We start from the raw sequence: 17007 nt of genomic DNA, 5'->3' as shown, positions 1-17007 counted from the left end.
GATGAAAACATTTCACAGAGATGGGAGGACAAAAAGAAAATATAAAGGAGATAATGGTCAGACCACAAGAGATTGAATAAGATATGGACAGTACAGAGAGACATGGGAAAACGTGAAGATTGAGAGGGAGGGAGGGAAATCTTCTCTGAGAGACAATGCCACATTGTGAATTGTCAGTTTCTCACTGCATCAGTGCACCATTAAAATTTTCTTAGTTACAGTAATTTAGGCCCAGTATCAATTTATGGCCTCTTTCTTACATAGACATCAGCTTGGCTATCAAGGATGTAAACGTGTATGGAGAGTAGATAATTATCTGCCTTTCATTGTCCACATGCAGGTTAAGTGGCATTCACAGCTCAGATAAGATATCAGATATCCAATATACAGTCAGACGGAGGAGAGCCATGATCAGATAAAGATGAGGAAGGAATGCGAGTGGTCATCACCAAATACTGTGGCATCTTTCACTCATTACTGTCTAATTTTTTTAGGCTGCATGTCAGGAACATAGGACCAGACACTACTCACGCTGTTGGGGTCAAAGGTCAGTGGGTGAGGGCATCTCTTGGATCCAGACCAGAAGGGCAGACCAACATCAGTTTTCTTGAGAGAAGCAAGTGAAAAAATTCATATCAACATAATTGACAGCTTAAAAATACATATATTCTTTTACAAAGCTTGGGATAGTTCTTCATAACACAAATGTGACAGCCACAAGAAGACCTTTGACTCACATTAAAAAACGGATCAGTTTATAGATTCCAAATCCTTTCTGTTTTGGAAGACTTGTTACACATTGACTCTCATCTTATCGTCACACAGTATGAATGTATTACTTGATATAACATAACTTTATCCTTTAGTTTTCTGACATAGCAGGAGGATCACAACCTCCAAGCAGAGCAGCCAGACTAATATTGTTATCAGTGGTCTGTTGACAACACAACTTGTTTGTCTGATAAAGGAACAAAGAGACTGAGAGCTTTGATGTTTCCAAATGGTCCATATGCCGGGAAAGAGAGAGTCTCCTACTGCTGGTGCCAGTTTTCACTGCAGGGGAGCTTTCTAAAGCAGCCAAAAGGCATCAACAGCATTTCCCTTTCCACAGTCGGGATTCAGACGGCTTAATGGCATCAAAAACACTTGATCCTTTAAAAGGTTAATACCACTTAGTCTAAGGATTTATATGGTGTTCTTATGGCCCAATGAAGACTAATCAAAAATGTTACAATTACAAGGATGTATTAGTTTCTTAATAACTCTTAATAACTTGTTAAAAAATAATACAATGGATGTGACTTCTATCAATTATTCTTTATTATATAACTGATTAATAGATAACTGGATTATATAAAATGATTTCATTTGATTTTGTGATTAAAAGGTCCAGTGTATAGGGTCTTCCAGTTTTTTTGTTGTGTGTGTTCCTTTTTTTTATGATTTTGTGACCACTTCTCTTATTTTCAATGTTTTTACAGATCCGTGACTGACGCACACACTGAGTTCTTCATGAGTTCCTTTTTATCTCCTAAAGTCGCAGGGTGGATAATTGATCTGTCAATCCGGTCTGAGCTGATCAGATCAGACCCCGTGCAATTAATAATTAAGTTTCACTTTCACTGCACCTTGCACTCTACTGCTCCATCTGTGCCCAGAGTATGCGCTTTGCTCCAAGAGTGTGGAGCAGTCAATAACAGAATGGCATAGATATATATTCCTATAGCACTCCTTACAAATGGTCCAGCTGCAAAAAAGTAAAATCAATATGCAGTGGCAGATGTTTTGATTGACTTCTTTTGTCTGGCCATTATACAGAAACAACTGGTATTAAATTATAGACACTGGAACGGAGAAAAGTAGAAAATAACTCCAATGCTAAAGCCTTGCCTTCAATAAACTGACTGTTTGTCAACTATAGTTTCAGCACTCTTCTCTGATCTATAACTGCAGTAATTTCATTAGCAGGCAATGAGCCACTCACTGTAATGAATGGATTTGCATTTATTAGGCCTTTACTGTAAGCTCTGATGTAATTTTAGCTACATTCATATCTCATACTGGCCAGTCTCTCATTCTGTTTTTCTTCCCTGTGCTTGAGCCTTGTGTGGAAACTCTGATCAGTGTAGGATAAAAATGCCGCCATTATGTCTTTGGTTCAAATCCATCCATTGTTCTGCATGTCAAAGTTTAGACATACATGAAGAACAACAATAAGTTCTATGTGAAGGCTCACACCCAACAGAGTGACTGTTATGGTGAACGCGTGGCCATGTGTCATGCTTATGCACATGTATTTGTTCGGTTGGTTTGTGACCGTTAACTGACATTAGGTGCTTTATCATAGTTCCTCAGAAAATTTTTGGTTGAAAGTGACTCTTCAAGAGGACAGTGACACCGTAACTCTCAAACGGTAGGTAACCAGGAAAAAGAGAGCTATGGGAGGAAAAAGAGAAGTAAAGAAGTACAACAATAACTGTCACAGTTTCTCCATGGCGTGTTGTGATTACAAGGTTAACAAAAATGTTAGAATGTTGTCTGGACTGATTTGAATGCTTATTGTTACACATGAGAACTGGTTAATTTTATCAGCATAAGGCATGATAGCAAAAAAATATGTATTTGATGAAAGAAATGCAGGGAATGTTGCGCCTAACTATAAATATTTAAGTAGACACGAATGGAAGAAAACCGTTCTCAGCTGGAGGAATTTCTATAACCCTGCAGGGACGTATAATGAGGGTAGAAGCCGCCAGTTGCTGGACTAGGACTGGGGTTAGTGAGGGTCTGTTTGGGTTGATACTGATCCGTGCCCCCCCAGGTGTGACAGCAACATGTGACATCACTCTGTCTGCATGCTTCACCAGATTACAACCCCTCAGAGCCGCTCAGAGATATTTATCAGCGAGGGCTTTCAGCAGTTCAGGTTTCAAACAAGATTCATATTAGTGGCTGAGCCCGGGAAAATGTGTTGCATTACTCCATGAAGTGAAACTTGAAAAGTTAAAGCACTCTCTGATTGGCATTCTTGTTGCGCTAATGCCACTTTACAGGCTTAAATTATGCAATCACCTCAAATACACAACAGTGCCCCTCTGTGTCCATAAACATCAATCACAGCTTTACAACTCTTGGCTTTAGGGAGTTATAGTTCCTCTGTTGTGAATTTACCTCTTCAGGAGGGAAACAGTGCAGAAGCTGGCGGATATCATTGTTATAAAGAGTCTCCCACTTGCAGCGTGCCCAGCTCACGCAGTCTTCCCAGGTCGTTGGACGGTGTCCTCCAGCTCTCATGCCCTGAAGGCTGCTCCGCACGCCCCCAAGAACCTCCAGGGCCTCAGCCTCTCCAAGGCCGAGAGTCCGCTCTACAAAGCCTGCATCTCTGCAGAAAACAGGGCAGCAATTAATTTTGATTTAATGACAGGCATACAGTATACAGAAGGTATAATCACAAGATGTAGCAGAGTACAAGACAGGACAAGTATTGTCAAAGCTTCTGCTTGTATGATACACTCTTAAGTTCTAACCTCCACAATAAAAACGAGATGTCATATGAGGAGAGGTCAAAGAAATTACATTTACCAATTCTACCGTACAGAAGACACAGAGGTGACATGATTGCGTTAAAAACAAGCTTGTCCACAGAACTTGTGATATTTCTGCTGAGCCTGTTATCCCCTTTTGGAATAACAAATATGATTTAAGAGGGAACACTTTAAAATGACTTCTACTGAGGTGTGTCTCTTAAAAGAGAAAAAATGTCTTCAGTAAAAGCACGGAATGAGCTCCCAGAAGACATAGTGTGGGCTCCTTCAGTTAACTTTATCAGGAATAAATTGATGAATCATGGTCAACAAAGGATATTTTGCAGAATTTTAAAGCTGTTTTTTTTCATTTCTGTACTTATTGTTTTGTTGTATGGTTTGTCTGATGCAGTTGGAGAGTCTCGTGTGGTGGATCTATGCCCTGTGCCAGATAAGAAAAACAATAATACATTCATTTTGTAAAAGCTTTGATTTCTATTTTACTGGCTGATTTTTGCAGCAGCTGAATTGTGGGAAGAACATTTGCTCTGGAAAGCAAACAGTCCTCATGTAAAAACATTTGGTTCTAGGAAGCAGAGAGGAAAATGACTAAACAGATCTTAGTAAATTAGGGAGTAGTCTTGTTAGTGACTAAGAGGGGATTCCTTTGACGCTTGGCTGTGCACTAATAGGAAGGAAGTGGTTACTAAGCTTGTGCTGGTCAGTGAAACTCCATACCACACGCCTGGATGGTTCTTGCACCATCATCATGTGCCAGCTCACCAAACATAACCGTGCACTGCACAAAAAAAATGGATCTGCCTCCTCTGCGTACACCTAAACATGTCTAAACAGGAACATTTGGAGTCATAGCTCTGCATAGAGCTGCCCAGGTGGGAGGATAACACAACAAAGTGTGACTGTTCCTTTCCATAACCTCATAAAGCAGGACTTCAAATTTACTGGACTACGATATGTAGCTGACCTGCCTCATGAAAATATCCAGAAAGGTTTTCCATGACTGCTCTACAAAAAGGCCTTTGTAGAAACACATAATACATTTTCTTACTTCTACGCATCAATGTAATGTGAGAAACTTTTATGGCTGTGTGGACCGGCAAGCAATGTTTCTGCTCCAGACATGATTTTTGCTTCTCTTTAAAGACATGAGAAAGTCTACAAGTGCTTTACAATGAGGAGGGATTACATCAAATCTCCCTAAAACAAACAGGGAGAGACATCTCAAAACATGGCTGGATTAGGGGGGCTCCGAGGCTCAGAGGTCAGAAAAGTTTGGGCCTGGAGGCTCAGATCTGTCACTGACATGCTGTTACATTATAATTAGTATGATTAATTTTCAGATGTAGACATAATGTTTCCTCTGCATTAATCTAATCTCTTTTTCCAGTCAGCAGAAACCAGAAAGTGTCTAATTAGTTGAGAGACTTGGTCTATTTTTTGGAGAAAATAGTGTTCGAGCTGCTGTGAACGACATATTACAGAGAACAGACTTAGCAAGGTAGACTGTTTGTGTAATTTTTTACTGGGGGTTTATTGCTAAAAGCCAGCCACATGTTTTCCTGTTTATAAAACAAAATAATGAGCTTGAGGCACTTCATTAGCTTTAGTAGGTTTGCTGGAATGCTTTGTAGGAGAGCAGTGAAGCACTGTAAAAGGAGCTTGTAATGGTCATTAAAGTGCCAGCACACTGGCAGCAGATCGGTGAATGTAATTTCTCACATTTGTTGAAGGCAACACTTGTTGTGGAGAAAAAAGTAAATTACACGAGGTTGGTGTCATTTCTTACCCCAGGAAGAGATTCACATTTTCAGGTGTTTGTTTGAAAAGTCCTTCGAACTGGTCTCTGGCCCACTAAAAGGATTGTAATATTGGTATGATAAAAGAATATTAGTATAACTGCAACTTTTCATACTGCATAACAGAATACAGAGTACCAGAAAACCATATATGATCTATCAGTCAGATTCAGAAGCAAAATTAGGTAAATGAATCTGTGTAACTCAAGCACAGAGCTTAATTAGACCTAATTAACACTTCGAAACCTAGATTGACATCAGTTTTCTTCTGTTGCATTCAGATGCCTTTCAGGAGCATTTAAGCTTTTGAAACCCGAGCCAATTGGTTTGATTTATTTTGAAAACATGGAAAAAAAGTCAATGAGCAACTTCACAAAAATGTGCTGCAAACTGACAAAATTAGTAAAATGTGCCAAGAAAAATTGCCTGAAAAAGAAATGAGAAAAAAAGTATGAGAAAATTAATAACAAAATAAAAAAATAACAGAAAATGGTATTTAGAATTATTATATGTATTTAAAATTGTTATGGAGAAAAAATGTAGTCATTTTTACTTCTTCTTTTCCTTCTTCTTCTTCTTCTTATTATTATTATTTAGCATTTTCTTCTGTGATTTTTACTTTTCTTTCACTCTCTTTTTTGCAAACTTTTAATTTTCTTGTTACTTAAATTTTTTGTCAATATTTTGGGTCCTTTCTTGTAAAGTTTCTCATTGCCTTCTTCTTATGTTCTTGAAAAGAATCAAGCCAATTTCCTCAGGTTTCATGGGCTTAAAAGTTTACATCGTACCTGCAGGGTGTGCTCAATGCGGTGAGGAAAGTTCTTCAGAGTGCACAGTGGGATGGTGTTATCAGAACTTGACGTGGGCCGCCCATAAGACTCTGTCAGGTGAGGCACCACCGCCAGAGTATGACCCTGACTTCCTAAAGTTCCTCCCTCCAGCAACGCTCTCTTGTGTTGAACGCAGCGTTCATCCAGATAGACCCCTGAGCAGCAAAAGAGTATTTTTTCAAGCATTTGTAGTCAAATATGTAGTGTAAACGCTGTAGCATAATCACTGTCGTAATGGAAATGTAATATAATGAGACAGAGGAAGTGCTCTCACTGGCATCCACATTATCAAGAGCTGCTGCCACTCCATCCAGACCCATGAAGAAGTTGTAATCATACACTTCTTCACTGTCAGGGTCCACACGGTTCTGGTGGGCGGTGATATTTATTTGTGGGTTCATCTGCCGCACGGCTTTGGCAGCAACATCTGATTTTGGTTTCTGTTTATGGGAAAGAGGGCAAATGTGTCTGGGAGATAGTGGTGGAAGAAGTACTGAGATATTTTAATTAAGTAAAAGTAGAAATACTAAAGTGCCAAAATACTCTGTTGCAAGTGAAGTCCTACATTCAAATTTTTAAATAAAAGTATGTTATAGCATCAAAAATAAACTTAAAGTAATGAAAGTAAAAGTATGCATTATGCAGAATTTGGCCCATGAAAAAAAAATTACATATAGTTCTGGATTAAAATTCATAAATTAATATTATTTAGACTTTTGCCTTGAATTGGAAATTGAATAATTACTTTATATACTGGTGGGCTGCTTTATTAATGTTAATCCACCATATTTTTTAATTGATTATTCTTTGTATTAATGATCACAACATGTCAAGTAACTAGTAACTAAAGCTATTAAATAAATAGTAGTGGAGTAAAAAGTACAAAATTTGGAAAATTTGTCTAAAATAGCAGAAAATAGAAATACTTTGGCAAAGTACAAGTACCTCAAAGTTGTACTGAAGTACTGTACTTAAGTAAATGTACTTACTTACATTTCACCACTGCAGGGAGATCTTGTGTGTGAGCAATGTAGGTAAAATCCCTCACATCCAAACATCGGTGGTAATGGCAAATAAATGGATCATTAAAATAGTAATACATAAAAAAATCAATACCCAGATTTGTTTATTGGGTCTTAGAATGAAACTATTTCAGGAAATCAGAACAAATCCAAACCTAACGAAGACGTCCTTAGTTGAAAATAATCCATACTGTAAGTGTACTGTACTGTCAACACACTCACTGCTCTTCTATTATATAACAGTAGATTCAGCACATTTTTCTCTCGAGAAGTTGAGGATTTTTGTCAACATATCCTCTAAATGTACTCAACTATGTGTTGCGTAACTTGTTTAGACAGTGATAGTTGTTTACTCTGACACAAGAGATCAACTGCCTGATATACCTCTAAACTACACTGCCAGACAAAACAGCTTCAAATGATGAAACATGGCAGCTATGTCTAATCTGACACAGCGGACGGTCACAACCCCTTTATCGCCACCCATCCCATTAGTAGAGCCCTCTGACCCTTCAACTTAACCAGGTCAAACAAGAACCAGTGAGCTATGATGGCATTTGAGATGCTTCTTCACAGTGTGAAGGTTGTGCGTTTTCTCACCCCAATATCCTGAGACCTGAACAGGAACTGGCGGTTCAAGTTGGATCTTTCTATGAAGTCCATGTCTGTTACAGTGATGTGCCCTTCTTCTCCAGCACCGAGCCCAATGAGGGCAAAGTTTTTAAGAAGCTCACAGCCTATAGCACCGGCTCCAACCTTTAAAAATGACAGGAGAGACTGTGTAAGACGCAGATTAGCTCATGCAATGCAAGTGTATGTCATCAAGTTATATTTTACAGATAAAGAGATAATGTGTCTTTTACAATGTAGCAAAAAATTACTAATCTGTTGTTCCAGATTGTTGTTTCACTCTCTGACCCATTGCGTGGTGTTTATATGGTGGTAAAAGAAACACAAGCATGCTCTCTCTTGCTCAAAAGCACACATGAACAGCTAGTAAACAACACCAAAAATAACACTTTTAAAGGAAACAGAGAAAGGGCTTGGCACTGTTCAACGGCCCCTGCACACCAAGAGGTCAGCCCTGGCAGGAAATGCCACCAGGATCACGGCCGTTTCCTGCATGTGCCATCATCAACACCAGACAAGATCAAAGGACAACACAGATGGAGCTCCTGCATTCCCGTGCAGAGTGTACCCCCTGCTGGACAAACATCAAACCTGCCCTCACCAGGAAATACTTCTGCCTCGCGAGCTTCTCCTGGAACTCTGAGCCAAACACGGCAATCTGTGCATCATATCTGGTGTCCTTCTGTGAGAGAGGAAAACAAAAAGTGTTGAATTTACATCCAAAGTTGCACTGAATCTTTCTGTTTGGTACATGTGACTTGTTTAAAGGACCAGTGTGTAGGATTTAGGTGGACCTACTGGCAGAAATGGAATATGGAAAAACAAATAATCTCTGTGTTTTCATTACCACAGAATGAGCCCTTCGTGTCTACATAGGTAGTGGTCATCTTTTACTAAAAAAAGGCTCGAGACTCCTTTCCCACTGCCAGTAGAGCAGAGATGTGTGCACAGCTCTGCAGCAGATGAGTTTGCCTTTCTTTGTGTGGGTTTTTTTGGGGGGGGGGTGTTAAGTTTGATGTCATGGACAAGGTGGAGAACAGGCAAACAGAAAACAGCATGGAGGCTGGCCTGTGAAAACTTTAAGATGGTTACTTCTCTTTACATATCTTTTACTAATTCAGGTTCTCTTACAAACTCAGTACAGAGTATTTTGATGTTTAAGCACTGCTTAAGTGGAGACGGACGGTAATTAGTGGATACACGTCATTGCAGCTCGCTGGTTTAGGAGCTTGTGTTTCCATCAATCCCGACCTGAGCCAAAGTAGATAAATATCTGCGTGTACTCCAGAGTCATTTGAGTAGAATGTCGATTGTACACTTTCCCATTGCACTAAAAGGCCAGATGTTAGCGGCTGTTAGCTGGTTTTAATATGCAACGGAAACGAGGCTTGTCATGCTTGGAAAGAGATGGGTGAGAGGAGCGGTATTCAGCTGGTTATATTCTGTAACCTCACCACTAGATGCCACTAAATCCAACACACTGCTCCTTTACATCTCTTTACTTACTGCTGAAAAGGAGCACTCTGCCAGTTGGTCTTCCTCTTCAGGGAGGCACTCCAGCGCATCAAAATATAGCCACTGCTGAAGAGGCGTGAATTTCCCACTGCATGCCTGCAAGAACAATATAGAGTGTACAGAGCACAATACAGACAGCTATATACACTAACACCATCAAAAATGTTAAGTTATGTATAATAAATGTACGCATTGACACTAGCCGTGTTATACTTCATCAAAATTTGAGAAATAAAACTAATGTTACAGGCATTGACCTTTGATCTTTACCTTAATAACTTCTTGAGCTGCAACGCCTCCAATGAAAGCATTCATAGGAGCCAAGTCTCCCTGAGCTGTGCAGGACAGCTTTCTCACAGCAGCTTCATCCAGCAGTTCCAGCTGTGCGACTGTATTCAACTCTTCCACTATGGCAAACAGGGCATCTGCATCTGACTACATGAGATTAATCATGTTAAGATGTGAGTGGAAACAATCAAGTACATTGCTTTAAAGATCATATTACAACACCACATCCTGATAAACTGCTTTTACTTCTTTTAGTTTTTACTCGTCACATAATAATCATTTTTTCAGACTTTTACCAACCTGAGACCGAGGACTGGGGAGTCGCTGCTCTTTCTTCACAAAGCTGTGGAGGGCTTGGAAAGCCAAGTGCAGGGTGTTGTGCCGCATTATTTTTCCATAATCATTAAATTTCAGCAGCTGATGATCCAATAGAGCCTCACTCAGTGGTTTCTGCAATTTATGTTGTAGTTATTTTACTAATAAGGGATACACATTTTCAAAAACAAGAATTAGTTAATTTAAAGGTATACTACGCAGGACTGTTGGTTACTGTTTGTAAACACACTCTCGAGCAAAAGTGAAAGCAAAAACCAATTTCCCCCTCCTTTTGCGCTTCACAGAGCTATATTTGTATGTTTTCTGCGCTGTGTCTCTCAAATGCCTGCTGCTTACGCTCTTGAACCTGGTCAAGGCTCTGACCTCACCTGTGCGCTGTGGGGGTACACGCCCATAGACCTCCCGGAAAATAAAAGGAATATAAGAATATACAGACTGATTCTCTGCAGAAAAATACACAACCACACACTAAAGGTGGGTCATAAGTGACAACTGAGAGGGATTACTTCTGTATGAGTCTATACATCGCATAAAGGTGGCCTTTTTTTCTTTGTTTTTAGAAAACTGCATTATATACTTTTATAAGCAAATGGTAATACTTACAAAATTCAGCATGCAGGGTTGTTTCACCTCTGTGACTACTCCACCCCGTTCATACTTAGAAAAGGCTGAAGTGTCACCAATGCTGAAGGAGTATGGGCCTGGTGACAGAGATAACAGATGACGTATGGATAGTGAGACAAACATAAATTGTCATTACAACTGACGACATCACATAAAATCAATTCTATAAAAATAAGTTTTAAGAAGTGATTTAAAAAGAAGTCTGATTCTGATTCTCACTGTGTGTTGTTAGTCTCAAAAGCTGAGTTAAGAAACTGTAAAGACACAAAGTAACACGTACCACGGACTTTGATCTCCACAGGGCCGATGCTGTTGAGCTCCGTCATGCCCTGGACGTCAGAGAAGGAAACTATGGAACCATCTGCAAACCCGTGTGTGCGATCATCGGTACAGACCACCACTCCAGGATTTGCCTAAAATAAAGTAATGGTGACAACCTTCAAATCTGAAAGCGGTATTTCAGTAATGATTCAATATGCTTATTTTTGAAACTTTCAGAAAACCTGTGAACAACATTTGGATTGGGATTTATTTTAATTCGAATCATACAGGTCAGAATGGATTTCTGTGTGGAGTTTGTATGTTCTTCATGTGCATATCAGGATTTAATTTCACAGTCCAATGACATGCAGGAAGCTGGCAACTCTATGCCGGAAGGTGTGAATGTTACCCAATACAACTCTTAGCCAGATAAGCAGGTTTTAAAATGGATGGCTAAATGTGTTGGAGAGGCTTTCCATATGCCACTGACACAAAACAAATGGAGGATATTACCCGAGAGACACTTTGTATCATCGCTGATTTCGGCATCTCCCCATCCTGGTCCAAGACCTCAAACTCTTTCCCGAAGTCACAAAACAACTGACTGCAAATGAACCACAAGGTTTTCACTTCTTTCTTTCATGCATTATTAACTAGATTCAATTGACTTTTTTAGTCTTCCCTACTTACCCACAGAGTCCTTTGGTGTCTGCAACAATGAACTTGATTCTACGTGAATGGCAAAACTCATTAAAACGCTTCTGATCATCCAGCGAGGAGTCAGTGAGGACCACCACCTGAAAAAAGACAGTTACCCCTCTACCTGTTACTGTGGTTGTTTTTCTGTGCTCACCTAAAGGGAGGACACCACAAATGAATGGGGTAAAAAATTTAATTAACAGATCGCCACCACCATAAAACTTCCATTGCTGATTAGTCACATTAAGACAATAATTTTGTTTTTTCATGTTTTCTGAAATGTCATGTTTAAATATGCACGTGAAAAGTATCTAATTAAGCATGTAACAATTTGCATTAAAGTTCCAAATCAGAAATCTAAATATTCAATAAAACTAGGTTGTTTTTTTTTCTTGACACATTAGAGACAAAAGTTTTACAAAGAAATATAACTAAATAAACCAGATCATCAACAGCAACAAAAAATACATTTTCCCCATGTTTTTAGTGATAAAATGCTCTGTAAATCAGGCTGTAAATGATATATGCACAAATTGTTTGTAAAAACCTTCAACATATAGATAGTGCTACTAAAGTGGACATTTCTTGTTCAGAGTAGGAGAAAAAAAACTCATTTTCAGAGCATTGTTTTTGAATATATGTCTGAATATATGAATAATCACAAACATTTTTAGACCAAAAATAACATGACACAACAGCAAAATAAAGGTTAAAAAAACTAATTAACACCATGCAATTTCCTCTGGCAATTAATTACATTAAGACAATTATTTTTTGTACTGCAGATTTTATTATTATGTTTTAGCCATTAAATCTGCACTTTTTGAAACAACTTCTGCAAGCGGAAATCTACAATAAAACAAATGCCTCAATGTGTATTTTGAACATTTTTCCATCACAAGTCTGAAAGACGACATGTTATGGAAGCAAAATAGCCCAAATCTCAAAATTGACCAATGCATGAAAAAAACTGTTTTCATCTGAGGTGTTTCGTTCGGGTGCGTAAGTATGAGCAGGATTTTGGGACATCACACTTAGTTTAAAGGCCAATTGCTGTCGAATATACAAACTTACACAAGTTTGACAACTCGAAACCTGCAGTGCACACATGCACTGTCAAAACAGGGGACATCTTGTGTCCAGCAGTTGAACTTTTGAAATAAAAAAATTTGCATAGTACATTATTTTGGGATTACTCAATAAGAGAGATGTAGTAGATGTAATTTTAGGAATCCTAAATTAAATAATCCTACTATGTTTGTGATAAAAAGCATATGTGTACTATATGTGCCTGAAATTAAGTACCTGAAATTGCAGGAGCAGGTCCTCATCCAGAGGTCCAGTGTGGGCCGACACACGCACATGTGGGTTTAAGGCAGCCAGCTGTTGTAGGGAACATGTAGCTCGGTTCTGACCAAGATGGGACTCCTTCAGGAAAAACTGGCAGGAGAATGAAATTACAGATTAACAAAACAATCGCAACAAACTCAACATCTACCTGACTGTATCACTGTGTGTTCATCTGCAAACAGAGCTTTCTCTGATGCCTTTATCAGCTTTAATGATTTCAAGCACCTCCAGAGCTCTTTTACAAGGTCAAGAATGAATCATCAAACTCAAAATTATTTTTTATTTTTTATTATGTCTCATCTAAGCCTCAGCAGCTAACTGGAAAAAAATAAGTTAAAAAAACAGTTTATGCTGGTAGCTGGTTATAGTTAGTTTTAGCTGGTCAAAGATGGTCGTGGATGGTCCTGACCCAGTTCTTGTGAGTTTTTGATGTTTTGACGGTGTTGTTTGGTGGTGTGACCAAGCTGTGCACATTTATCATAACACATGACAGAAGACTTAACTAATGTATGCCCTTTGCTTTTCATACTTCCCCTTCATGACACTGTTATTTTTACATATGCAGGAACACTGATTTGGTTTCAATTTTACTTTTATGGTTTCATTTTACTATAATGAGGTGAGAGGGGGGTTGCCTAATAGTGAAAGTAAACTGACTTCCTTTTAAAAAGCAATTCAATATTACGAACATATCCTACTCTATTTATAACCATCTATTTTCATCACATCTTAGCCAAAGTTGTAAACTTTATGATGGGTGATATTTTGCATTTAGACATTTAATTTATGACTCATGTAGCTGATTTAAAAAGCTAAATAAAGACCTTTTAAATTATAAAACAACGTGTTGGTATTTACATGATATCATCCAAAATCTGAAAACAAAAAAGATGGTGAGAAAAAGAAAGAAAAAGAAGAAAAGAAGAAAATATGCTTTAGACAATGTTTTTTATAATATGACTTTACCAGAAAAATTACACTCGACAGGTTTGGCAGGTTGTTGCTGCCCTCACAGGAAGTTGTTTATTTAAATCCTCCTCTGTTAATTAGGCTACGTCCGACTTAAAGATCTCCACATTGTACTTTTGTGTGTATTTTTGATAAATCGAAACTACATGGTCAGCACCTGAGAGGAGAGGTCGCTCCACACCGTCTGGCCTTCATCCTGGACGGTGACAGATTTCACTCCGGACAAGATCACATTTTTGGCTATTTCCACCCCCAGACCACGCATGCCTGCTATGAGGACGCTGGTTTTGCCCATCCGGAGCATCGCCTCGTGACCCAGGACATACCTGTGCAGGTAAAAGAAAAAAAGAAAAATAAGTGGAGCTCTGGACCAGAAGTAAAAGTAAAAGTACAGTAACAGTGATCAATCATAGGTGTGTGTCGGTTTTACTTACAGCTGTCTGGAGTATAATCCTTCGTCGATTTCACCTATTTCTGACATGTTGCACGCGCAGCTCTCCCGTTTAAGATGAGCAATTTGAAGTGAGGATCAGCCGGACTGACTGCTGCCAACAACAACCGAGCAGGACAAACCAGGAACTGACTGAAAACCGCATGGGTAAAATGATCGGATGGCATTTCACTTTCGTTTCAGCTGATTCTTTGGGTTTGTTGCTGTTGTGTTAAGAGGTGTTTGTGGTGTGACCACTAGAGGGCGACTCGGGACTGTTTATTGAGTTATTACAAGCTTCTCTATAAAATGTATACAATTATACCATAAATGTGGGTTGGAGGGAAGTTGGGCGTGAAAGCTTATGTTTTTAGGAATTAAATGTTTTAAAAAATCAGTTTATGCATGATATATGCCCCCTTTGTAAAAAAAAAAAAAAAAACACAGCATATTATACTAATATCAATACTACACATACCAATATGTAGTTCACACAAGTACTATAGATTCACATTCATGGGGGGACTTTTCAGTGAGGAAAAGAAATATTGTTTACCAGTACTACCTTACTAATAAACAATATTTCCACATAACAGAGTCTGGAAATATTTTTCGAAAATAACATTAACTATTTTTTGTGTGTGGAAAAAACATATCAAACACAAATCATTGCTCAAAGCAGAGTATTTTTAAATGTCTTAAACATGCCTGTAGGGGATATTTAACATTTCCATGGTGACAATAACAATAATACGCCCTAGTATTGCTTCATGTATTTGTCATCCATTTCAACAATCTCAGTCGGGTGAGGAGTCAAAAAATGACCTCTAGAAGAAAGTGCTGCATGCTTAGGAGTGACGAGTAATGATTCATCATTATGGATCAAGTAGAGGCAGTAAGACGCAGTGGTGAAAGAAGTATTCAGATCTTTTACTTTACGAACTAATACCACCCTGTGAAAATACTCTTACAGTAAAAGTCGCGCTTCCAAATGTTGCATAAGTAACAGTAAGTAAGTATTATCAGTAATGTATACTTAAAATATTAAAAGTAAAAGTACAAAATACAGAAAAATCTCTTAAAAAAATAACACAAATGGATGAAAAAATATAACAGAACTGTTATCTGAAGAGGGGCTTGGGCCCAAAACGTCACACGTGTGAAGGTAATAAGTGTTCATGGGAGCATTATCTAGTATGCAGACTTTATTTGTATGTTTGCAACTATTTTTGTTCTGTCCAGTACCTAGTTTTTACTGCTTTTGGATATATTTTATTTCATATTTCTAAAAAAGAATACACCCAAAAAAACTCAAAATAAAAAGAGAACCCCAAATTATTTAAGTAAAAAAATAGAAATAAACACCCCCTCCAAAACTCAAAATTCTTTTTAAAAAGTATAGAACCCCCAAAACTTAAAATTGTTTGAAAAAAAAGGAAGAGAACACCACCAAAAACTAAAAATTATAAATACAAAAATAAAGACTTAATTAATTAATTTCCTTACAATGGAAACTGTTTTACTTGTATAAAATTTGGTAATTTAATTTTTAACAAAATATCATATTTCATAAACTCTTCTTGTGTTTTTAGGCAAAAATGTGGTGAAGAAAAAAGTACCATATTTCCCTCTGAAATGTAGTAGAGTAAAAGTATAAAATAGAATGAAAATAGAATAGTCCAAGTACTTTGAATTTGTACTTAAGTACAGTACTTGGGAAATGCACTTAGTTACATTCCAGCACTGGTAAGATGGCAAACCACTCTGAGATCACTGTGATGTGCGAATGAGAAATTTCAAGACAAATACAAGCAATAAAAACGAGCCTGCGATCAGATTTAATATTCTGCTGACTGACATTTCTGCAACATAACAGACAAATTCAAAACAAACTGTGCAAAGCTTGTGGGAAATGAACATTTTATGGCAGTTTATTTTAAAAACCTCCTCTGGGAATTTAATCCCAGACATCAATATATCTCTGGAGATACTCCAGTTTAGTAACAACACAAAGTATTCCATGTATGGACTGAATTTAAATCTAATCCGCATGGTCCAGTGCACTGTATGTTTGTTTGTGTTCGGAGTGAGATGTTTAGTGAGATACACAGGGACAGGTGCAAACTCAAGGACTGGATGTGATGTCCTTAACACTGTTGTTTTCGACAGTTTGTTTGATCAGTGTTTGCATATCGAAGGCCCCAGCGAGTGCGAGTCCTTGTTGAGTTCAAATCAAAACAGCTTTGTCAGTGTCGTGCTCCTGCAGTACCTGTCACAGTTCTCTCTAGTGATGCCAGATCTTTGTAGTTTGAGGTTTGGAGCAGTGAAAGTATGAAAAATAACGCTGTAAAATGCATTTTTTCCTCTGAAGGAATATGGCAATGCAGACTTTTTCAAACACTCTGCGATTACTGAACTTTGGATTCAGTGGTAGATGTTTAACTTTTGGATCTGTAATGCTTCATTATTTGAGCATTTCTATTTGGACATTCTTTGACGATCACTAGTCTTATTATATATGTTCTCTTTCAAGTGCCAGTATGAGTCAACTTATTGCATTTCTCCTTTATGTCAACAGTATTTTTTTATTTGTTAAAGGTCACATTGCTGAGCTTATATGAGGATGTCTGGCTGCGGAGGGAAGACATTCCTCTCATAACTTCCTGGCTGGAGTTGAATATATTTGAAGTGTAACTTCATTCCATCATCTGA

At 38.1% G+C, this 17007-nt stretch overlaps 1 protein-coding gene across 1 annotated transcript in view; it reads right to left on the bottom strand.

Moving 5' to 3' along the window:
- The window catches only part of uba7 (ubiquitin-like modifier activating enzyme 7), a 44932-nt gene extending 30478 nt beyond the window's left edge, over positions 1 to 14454 (bottom strand). The window contains exons 1-17 of the mRNA XM_042507249.1: positions 14300 to 14454; positions 14023 to 14191; positions 12852 to 12986; positions 11538 to 11644; positions 11361 to 11451; positions 10867 to 10999; positions 10566 to 10663; positions 9927 to 10076; positions 9609 to 9773; positions 9330 to 9434; positions 8425 to 8505; positions 7794 to 7949; positions 6446 to 6611; positions 6130 to 6326; positions 5332 to 5396; positions 3172 to 3382; positions 532 to 606 (exon numbers count right to left, since the gene is read on the bottom strand). Coding sequence (XP_042363183.1) covers positions 532 to 606; positions 3172 to 3382; positions 5332 to 5396; positions 6130 to 6326; positions 6446 to 6611; positions 7794 to 7949; positions 8425 to 8505; positions 9330 to 9434; positions 9609 to 9773; positions 9927 to 10076; positions 10566 to 10663; positions 10867 to 10999; positions 11361 to 11451; positions 11538 to 11644; positions 12852 to 12986; positions 14023 to 14191; positions 14300 to 14346 — 2151 coding nt within the window. The 5' untranslated portion in view covers positions 14347 to 14454. The remainder of the gene's footprint in view (positions 1 to 531; positions 607 to 3171; positions 3383 to 5331; positions 5397 to 6129; positions 6327 to 6445; positions 6612 to 7793; positions 7950 to 8424; positions 8506 to 9329; positions 9435 to 9608; positions 9774 to 9926; positions 10077 to 10565; positions 10664 to 10866; positions 11000 to 11360; positions 11452 to 11537; positions 11645 to 12851; positions 12987 to 14022; positions 14192 to 14299) is intronic.
- Between the last annotated feature and the right edge of the window lie 2553 nt (positions 14455 to 17007).

The sequence above is a fragment of the Plectropomus leopardus genome, chromosome 2 (genome assembly GCF_008729295.1).
Source record: "Plectropomus leopardus isolate mb chromosome 2, YSFRI_Pleo_2.0, whole genome shotgun sequence".
NCBI classification, from domain to species: domain Eukaryota; kingdom Metazoa; phylum Chordata; class Actinopteri; order Perciformes; family Serranidae; genus Plectropomus; species Plectropomus leopardus.
Note: the sequence above shows the minus strand (reverse complement) of the source record. Positions and strands in the feature narration are given on the sequence as shown.